The sequence below is a fragment of the Dipodomys ordii genome, unplaced genomic scaffold (genome assembly GCF_000151885.1).
Source record: "Dipodomys ordii isolate 6190 unplaced genomic scaffold, Dord_2.0 Scaffold4, whole genome shotgun sequence".
Classification (NCBI taxonomy): domain Eukaryota; kingdom Metazoa; phylum Chordata; class Mammalia; order Rodentia; family Heteromyidae; genus Dipodomys; species Dipodomys ordii.
Window position 1 is genome coordinate 37398654 of NW_012267220.1, and position 9284 is coordinate 37407937.

The 9284-nt window shown below is 43.4% G+C and overlaps 1 protein-coding gene across 1 annotated transcript in view; it reads left to right on the forward strand.

The window, feature by feature from the left end:
• Positions 1–264: 264 nt before the first annotated feature.
• Positions 265–9284, forward strand: part of Fnta (farnesyltransferase, CAAX box, alpha) — a 30453-nt gene continuing 21433 nt past the window's right edge. Inside the window, exons 1-2 of the mRNA XM_013026924.1 lie at positions 265–495; positions 5423–5508. Coding sequence (XP_012882378.1) covers positions 296–495; positions 5423–5508 — 286 coding nt within the window. The 5' untranslated portion in view covers positions 265–295. The remainder of the gene's footprint in view (positions 496–5422; positions 5509–9284) is intronic.

Here is a 9284-nt window from a genome sequence, read left to right on the forward strand (position 1 = left end):
AAAAGAAGTAGTTAGCTATGGTACCGTAAGCCTTGGGAAGGCCGGTAGGATCAGCAAGGGAATTCAGAAGCCCGCCTATACCTCCTCCGCCCTTCGCCACGAGCCGCTCTGTCCGTTGCCCGCCCAGACCAGGACACCAGCTGGGCCCTCTGGCCTGCGACTCTGGCTCGCTCTCTATGGTATGACCCAAGGAAAACGGAAGTGGGTCCCGGAGGGGGCGGGGATAGGGTGAGGCCGCGCGCGGGGGGGGGGAGGGGGCGGTGCCTCCGCTGCCTCCGCTGCGGGCTGTGGTGTGATGGCTGCCACCGAAGGAGTCGGGGAAGCTGCGACGGGTGGCGAGTCTGGCCAGCCCGAGCAGCCGCCGCCCCAGCCGCACCCACCGCCACCCCAGGAGCTGCTGGGAGAAGAGATGGCGGCGGAGGCCGGAGAAGCAGTGGTTTCCCCAGTGGACGATGGGTTTGTGAGCCTGGACTCGCCCACCTACGTCCTGTACAGGTAACGCCCCCTAGGCCCGGCCGGGCGCGGGAGGCCTGGGCCGGCGGAGCGGGTGGCGCTGGGGACCCGAGGGCTCGGCGGCCCCGCCAGCCCCGCCAGCCGGTGAGCAGCGTGGACACTGCTGAACGCCGGTGACAGTGGCTTTGGACTACTTAGGTGTCTTGAGAGTCTTAAGAAATTTCCCGCGTCCTTCCGTGGTCCCCAAACTCTTGTTTGGTTAGTCTGTCAAGAAATAATTATTTAAATAGGGTGAGAGATCTGCTCTGTTAAAATCCAGCTTACATGGCTTCCCACGGGTTGTTCTACTGAAGCGTGAGGACTAGTAAAAAGGTAGAAGATCGGGCTGGGAAGGTGGCTCAGTGGTAGAGCGCTTGCCTTGCATGCTCGAGGCCCTGGGTTCGATTCCTCAGCACCACATAAGCAAATAACCTTTCTGCAAAAAAAAAAAAAGGTAGAAGATCATTAAGGGCGGTGGCGTTTTCATTTAACAGTATTTTAGCACCTAGCTTCAGCCAGGGATGGAGTCTGGCTGTAAAGCCTGCCTGAAAAAAGATTTGTTAACTGAACTGTATCCTTCAGCGTCTCATCTATAATTCAAGACACCGCTTGCTGTAACTATTGGCGCTTTCCTAGTGTTGCCAACACCTAGTCCCGTCACTTTATTCTTGGCTTTAAGAGAGGAATGCTTATTCCTCAGTTCATCCATGAACTTGAAGAAATAATCAGAAATCTATTTTCTTCTGTAGATCTATCTAAACTTGTTAGATAGCTTATTTGCTTGGATTTTATGAATGAAAGTTTCTACATAAAGTTTTCTTTTTTGGGGGGGGGTCCAGTCGTGGGGCCTGAACTCTAGGCCTGGGCGCTGTCCCTCAGCTCTTCAGCTCAAGGCTAGTGCTCTACCATTTAAACCACAGTGCCACTTCCGGCTTTTTTCTTATGTGGTGCTGAGGAATCGAACCCAGGGCCTCATGCATGCAAGGCAAGCACCCTACCACTGAGCCACCTTCCCAGCCCCCACATAAAGTTTTCTTATTGGGATTAATGTTTTACTGACTAAAATTTCTCTCTGGATTGAGAAATAGTTAGGTTCCTTACATGACTGTCTAATTTCTCAAGGACTACTAAATGACTTTCCCATGCCACTTCTACAGGCTGTAGGTGTCACACTTGAGGTCATTGTTTGCCTGTATTTCTTCTTGTGTCCCGGACCCAATTTCACTTTTGTCTGTATTCCACAAATCTTCAGTGTCAATAGCTGACCAGCATAGTGATGTAACATGTGAATGAGAGGAAAAGAAGTAAGAGAAGCCGGACTTGTGGCTCAAGCCTGTAGTCCGACCTACTCAGGAGGCTGAAATCTGAGGATTGAGGTTCCAAGCCAGCCCAGGAAGGAAAGCCCAAGAGACTCTCATCTCCAGAAATCCACTGGAAAATTGCAAGTGGTGCTGAGGCTCAGGTGGTAGAGTGCTCATCTTGAGTTGAAGAGCTGAGGCCCAGAGTTCAAGCCCCATGGCTGTCAGAAAAAAAAAAAAGTAGTTAATTTGTTCACTCTGGGCAATTCACAGGGTAACATATAATCACTTATTGTGACCACTGTACTGTTATTTTAGCATCTATAATGAATAGTAGTCATTGAATACATACTGTATGTTCCTCATGTTTTAAGTATTTCATATTTGTTGACTCATCCAATCCTCAAAACAGACCAAAGTTGATTGGTGATATTTCCATTTTATAAATGAGGAAACAAGCCTTCTCAGAAAGTTTAACTGAAACAAGCCTTCTCAGAAAGTAACTGTCTGAAGGCTATAAGCTGTTAGGTGGTAGAGCTAATATTCCTGCTTTGGCAGACATAAGATTCCAAAGCTTGTCAGGTTCTAGTGCATACTAGAAAAGCACTGCCACTGAGTTGCTTCTCCATCCGGAGTCTGCTCTGTTTTTTACCTCTTGGATCATCTCTCTACTCTGCAATGAACTAGTAGTTTTTGCATTAATTTAGGTTGTTGTTTTTCCCCTCTGTGGGGTGCTTGGGATCAAATTCAGGGCTTTGCACATGATGGCTAAAAGAGCCCTACTTTGATATTAAAATGTCAGTTTCCAGTAAACTATTCAGGTCTTTACATCTGACTCTGGAGAGGGAGAGAGGAGAAGGGAGGGAAGAGGGAAGAGAGAGGAGAATGTGTGTACATATACTGGGAACTCAGGGCCTGCGCACTGTCCTTTAGCTTTTTTCCACTCAAGGCTGGCAGTCTACCACTACTCTTGGCTTTTTGGTGGTTAATTGAAGATAAGAGCTTCACTTACTTTTCTGCCGGGGTTAGTTTCTAACTATTATCCTCAGATCTCAACCTCCTGTAAAGGAAGGATTACAGGTGTGAACCAGTCACTTGGCTCTGAGTTGCCCTGTGTGAAATTGATTTCTAAGTTAAAACTTGTGTACTTACAGGAAGACATGGTGGATCATGCTTGTAACCTTAGCTACTTGGGAGGTACAAATCAAGGGGTTGTGGTCCCTGCTACTCTAGGCAAAAAGTTATACTCATCTTAATAAACAGGCATGATAGTTAACATCTGCAGTCACAACTATGCTAGGAGGATCATAGTTTTTGTCCTGCCCCAAAGTGCTAGGTCTTGTCTGAAAACTAAACATCTGAGGGAGTGGCTTAAGAAGTAGAGCCCTTGCCTAGCAATATAGGCCATTGAGTTCAATTTAGTACTGCAAAATAACCCAAAACCCAACAAACTTGTATACTTGCTACAAAAACATGTTTGCCACTTACAGAACCTTAATTTTTTTCTTTTTTTTTTTGTGGCTCGTGGGGCTTAAACTCTGGGCCTGAGCACTGTCCCTGAGTTCTTTAGCTCAAGGCTAGCACTTTACCATTTGAGCTGCAGTGCCACTTTCGGTTTTCTGGTGTTTTATTGGAGATGAGAGTTTCATGGCCTTTCTTTCCAGGCTGGCTTAGAACTACAATTCTCAGATCTCACCTCCTGGTTAGCTAGGATTACAGGCTTAAATTTGAAACTGTTAGCTTATTAACTTTTTCAAATCCAAGGGATTTAAAAAAAATTTTTATTTTCAAAGTAAAATTTAGAGTCAAGAAGCAAAGCTTGTTCAGGAAGACTTCACTGATGATTACATTAATATCTCAATACATTACTAGTATTAATGTAGGTATGATCCTTTTTTTTCCTCCCTCAAAAATAAGGGTCTGGGAAGGTGGCTCAGTGGTAGAGCCTTGCATGCTTGAGGCCCTGGGTTTGATTCCTCAGCACCACATAAGCCAGAAAAAAAAAGCCGGAAGTGGCGCTGTGGCTCAAGTGGTAGAGCGCTAGCCTTGAGCTGAAGGCTGAGGGACAGCACCCAGGCTCAGAGTTTAGGCTGCACGACCAGACCCCAAAATAAATTAAAAAAAAAAAAAAGCAGACTTGGGGCTGGGAAGGTGGCTCAGTGGTAGAGTGCTTGCCTTGCATGTGTGAGGCCTTGGGTTCAATTCCTCAGCACCACATAAACAGAAAAAGCGCTAGCCTTGAGCTGAAGAGCTCAGGGACAGTGCTCAGGCCCAGAGTTTAAGCCCCACGACCAACAACAACAACAACAACAAAATAAACAGACGTTTTTTTTTAGCCTACATCAATTTTACCAGAGCAGGTTTTCTTGTGACATTTCCACATAAGTACACATGTGTCCCAGTCAGCCTTAACCTCTCTGTCACTCTTTCTTATTCCCCTCCCTCCCTCCCTTCCTTCCTTCCTTCCTTTCCTTTTTTCTTTTTTTTTTGGGTCCAGTCGTGGGGCCTGAACTCTGGGTCTGGGCGCTGTCCCTCAGCTCTTCAGCTCAAGGCGAGCGCTCTACCACTTGAGCCACAGCGCCACTTCTGGCTTTTTGCTTATGTGGTGCTGAGGAATCGAACCCATGGCCTCAGGCATGCAAGGCAAGCACTCTACCACTGAGCCAACTTCCCAGCCCCTCCTTTCCTTTTTTCTTTTGCCAGTTTTGGGGCTTGGGCCTGGGCACTGCTCTTTTTGTTCAAGGCTAGCAAGCACTCTACCTGTTGAGCCACAATGCCACTTCCAGCTTTTTCTGTGATTAGAAAATAAGAGTCTCACAGACTTCCCTGCCCTGGCTGGCTTCAAACCACGATCTTCAGATCTCAGCCTCCAGAGTAGATAGGATTACAGGTATGAGCCACCAGTGCCTGGCTCATTCCTCCTTAAAAGAGTTTTGGACAGATTTCACTATTCTGTTTTCATACATAAATAAACTATTTTGACTATATTTATCCTATTCTCTTTCCTTGTTAGCCCAGTTCCCCCACTAATACCCATCTACTCAACAGAGTATAGTTTACTTTCCTGCCATTCTTCTTTCTTTTTCTTTTTTCTTTTCTTTTTTTTTTTTTTTGCCAGTGCTAGGTCTTGAATTCTGGGTCTGGGCATTGTCCCTAAACTGCTTTTTGCTCAAGGAGCCACAGTGCTACTTCCTGCTTTTTTGAGTAGTTTATTGGAGATAAGAGTCTCACATGGCCTTTCCTGGACTGGCTTCAAACCACCATCCTCAGATCTGAGCCTCTTGAGTAGTTAGGATTTACAGGTGTGAGCCACCAGCACCTGGCCATTCTTTTTTTTTTTTTAAGTATGTATTAATTGCAGGAGCTCACCACTGTATTTCAGAGGTTCATATATTTTGCTCAGAATAACCCTCTATGTTGCTTTCTCTTTTCTTTGAATTCCCTATTAACAGTTTTCACTGAGGTCCTAATGTCATCTTCATATATAGTTGTACTATATTTCAAAATTGTTCTCTCCTTTTTCTTTTTCACTTTCCTCTTCCCTTGATTGTTGCCACTTTTAAAATCATCAGAGAGAGTTATTTTCTTCTAATGTATTTGAATATAATCACTGAGAAAAAGTGTATTTTCAGAGACAGAGCAGAATGGGCTGATATAGATCCAGTGCCACAGAATGATGGTCCCAGTCCAGTGGTCCAGATTATCTACAGTGAGAAATGTAAGTTTTCTTTTTAAATTGGGGAGAGGTCTGTAAGTCAAACTTAGTAACAAAGTTGAAATTCACAAATATGTATCAAGATAGACAATGAATTTTTGTTTAATAAGCATTTGAATTTCTTATGGGTTAACAGTGGGTTTTTTTGAAATTTTCATAATTAAAAGTTTTATTCTGTTCAAAGAATGGAGATATTGTAAGTAATGAATGTTGTACTACAACAATAATAGCTACTGATTCTGCTTTCCATGCACTGATCTGCATATAAAATCTTAACAACTGAGTTACTGTTTTATTTACAATAAACTTTAGTTTCAGAAACTGAAACATGCTTTTAAATCCTGAAGCATTTAGCATTTGAAAATATAATTTGAGTATATTTTGTTGGGCTAAGAGTTGGAATATATTTACTGAAATTAAAATAAGTGGAATATTTTCTTTGACAAAGTATCTTTTTGTGTGCTGGTCCTGAGGCTTGAACTCAGGGCCTGGGTGCTGTCTCTGTGTGGCTAGCACTCTACCACTTGAGCTATAGTTTCACTTCCATCTTCAAATTTTTTTTGGTCGGTCGTGGGGCTTGAACTCTGGGCCTGGGCGCTGTCCCTGTGCTCTTCAGCTCAAGGCGAGCTCTCTGCCACTTGAACCCCAGCGCCACTTCAGGTTTTCTGAGTGGTTTATTGGAGATGAGAGTCTCACAGATGGGCTGGGAAGGTGGCTCAGTGATAGAGCGCTTGCCTTGCATGCATGAGGCCCTGGGTTGGATTCCTCAGCACCACATAAGCAAAAAGAAAAAAGCCGCAAGTGGCGCTGTGGCTCAAGTGGTAGAGTGCTAGCCTTGAGCTGAAGAGCTGAGGGACAGCGCCCAGGCCCAGAGCTCAGGCCCCACGACCAACCAAAAAAAAAAAATATATATATATGAAAATAATACTAAGCTTACTAATTACTATGTGCAGCTACCATAGAAATTAATAAACTATTAAGAGCTAAAATGTCTTCAATATGAGAACTTAATATTTGATGAAAGAGACATCTCGTATTTTTATGAAAAAGTAATGGGTTGTTAGTTTGGTATACCTTTGGATAAAAGTGGAATTATGCTCTATTTCATATCTTAATGAACATGAAAATAAATTACAGATGAATTGACATTCTAAAACAAAACTACAAATATTTAAAATTCAGATATAAAGGAATTTTCATTTAGGGGGGAAGAATTATAGTAAACTAGATGTAAACCTCAGAGTTCATTAGGAAAGGGTCAGAATTTATATACATAACTATATAAAGATGCAAGCAAATAATTTAAAAAATATTAAATATATTATTGTTAGAAGCCACAGAGGAAAATAAACTATCAAAAATTCACGGACAACTACTTCAAAATTCAAACTTACAGAAGAGAAGAAATGGTGAACAAGTTAAAAATTAAGCCACACATGTCAGTAAAGCAATGCCTTTGAGAATATAATACTTGCTTTCTACTGAGACTGGATTTGGATTTGTCATAGTCTGAGCTATATGATGCTTTTATGATTTCAATTAAAATAGGATCTGGATTGTGCACTGTATAGGGATCTGAATTAAAACTTAAAAACCTGGCAAAGAAAAGCAAGCTACATGTGGTGGTACATGTCTTTAATTCCACTACTAGGGTTGGGGAAAAGTTAGGGAAAACCTATTTCAAAATCCAAAGTGGAGGGGCTGGGAAGGTGGCTCAGTGGTAGAGTACTTGCCTTGCATGCATGAGGCCCTGGGTTCAATTCCTCAGCACCACATAAGCAGGAAAAGCTGGAAATGGCGCTGTAGCTAAAGTAGTAGAGTGCTAGCCTTCAGCTGAAGAACTGAGGAACAGTGCCCAGGCCCAGAGTTCAGGCCCCACGACCAACAAAAAAAACAAAAAAACAAACCCAAAATACAAAGTGGAGCCGACTTGAACTCAGCTCCCTGAGCGTTTTTGCTCACAACTAGCATTCTACCACTTGAACCATAGCTGTACTTCTGACTTTTTAGTGGTTAATTGGAAATAAGAGTCTCATGGACTTTCCTTCCCAGGCTGGCATTGAACCACAATTTTTACCTAAGTAGCCAGGATAGCAGGTGTGAGTCATTGGTGCCTGGTAGGAAGGTTTTTTGTTTTTTGTTTTTGTTTTTTTGTCGGTCATTGGGCCTGAACTCTAGGCCTGGGTGCTGTCCATCAGCTCTTTAGCTCAAGGCTGTCACTCTACCACTTGAGCCATAGTACTACTTCTGGCTTTTTCTGCTTATGAGGTGCTGAGGAATCGAACCTAGGGCCTCATGCGTGCCACTGAGCCACCTTCCCGGCCCCAGGAAGCTATTGACCCATGCTATTCCAGTAGTTAAACTCAACTTTTTAGAGTTAGAATTTTGTACATTTGTAAAGAACTTACATTCTTGAGTGATATTTTCACTCTTGGAGTTATCAAAAAGGAAAGCTTTCTTTATACCCAGAAATATTTCATTTTTTTTTGGCAGGGGCGGGGTGGGGGGGTCGTCTGGTCGTGGGGCCTGAACTCTGGGCCTGGGTGCTGTCCCTCAGCTCTTCAACTCAAGGCTAGCGCTCTACCACTTGAACCACAATGCCACTTCCGGCTTTTTTCTTTTTGCTTATAATGGTCCTGAAGAATTGAACCCAGGGCCTCATGCATGCAAGGCAAGCGCTCTACCACTGAGCCACCTTCCCAGCCCCATTCAGAAATATTTCTGCAAGGTGCTTGGTGGCTTAGCCTGTAACCCTAGCTATTCAGGGGGCTAAGATCTGAGGATCACGGTTCAAAGCCAGCCTTGGCAGGAAAGTCCATGAGACTCTTATCTCTAATAAACCACCAGAAAACCATAAGTGGCATTGCAGCTCAAGTGGTAGAGCCCTAGCTTTGAGCTGAAGAGCTGAGGGACAGCGCCCAGGCCCAGAGTTCAAGTCCCATGACCAAAAAAAAAAAAAAAAATTCTGACACCCTATGTCAAGTTTTCCATACCAAGTTGTTCTTCAGGTCTAGGTGACCTATAGTTTAATGTAGCTCTCAAACTATCCAGAATTAATACATGGGTACGCAGATTAAAGGTGAAGTGTTTGCTATAATCTCTTTGTGCTTCATATATATGTAATTAGAAATGGTGGGTCCTCAGAATACCCACATCTTCTGTTCTGCTGGGCTGTAAGCCAGAGGTTCTCATGACTTCCTCTTCAGTTTTTGTGTTATGTAACCATTGCTCTGATGAGTATCATTAAACACATTGCATACATGAGTGTATCTGTAAGAAAACTTCCTGGACCTGGATTTCTTCAATCAATGTGTATGTAAATTCTAGTTTTAAAAAATAGTTTTCCATAGACGTTTGTGTTGCCTTTAATAATCCACGAGTAATGGAAATAAGTTTGTTTGTTTTTTTTTGACTTGTTTATCTGTTTGGGGCAAGGAGCAGCATAGAAATGTAGGAACAAAGGTGGTACTCAGTAGACACTATGTTGAAAATGTGGGAGGGGATGGGAGAGAGCAAAGGAAGGGGTGACATTTTCCAAAAAGAAATATATTCATTACTGATGAAACTAACCCCTCTGTATATCACCTTCATAATAATAATAAAAAATTAACAATAAAAAAGATCTGTGAGGGGCTGGGAAGTTGGCTCAGTGGTAGAGCGCTTGCCTTGCATGCTCAAGGCCCTGGTTCGATTCCTCAGCACCACATAAGCAAAAAGAAAAAAGCCAGAAGTGGCACTGTGGCTTAAGTGGTAGAGCGCTAGCCTTGAGCTGAAGAGCT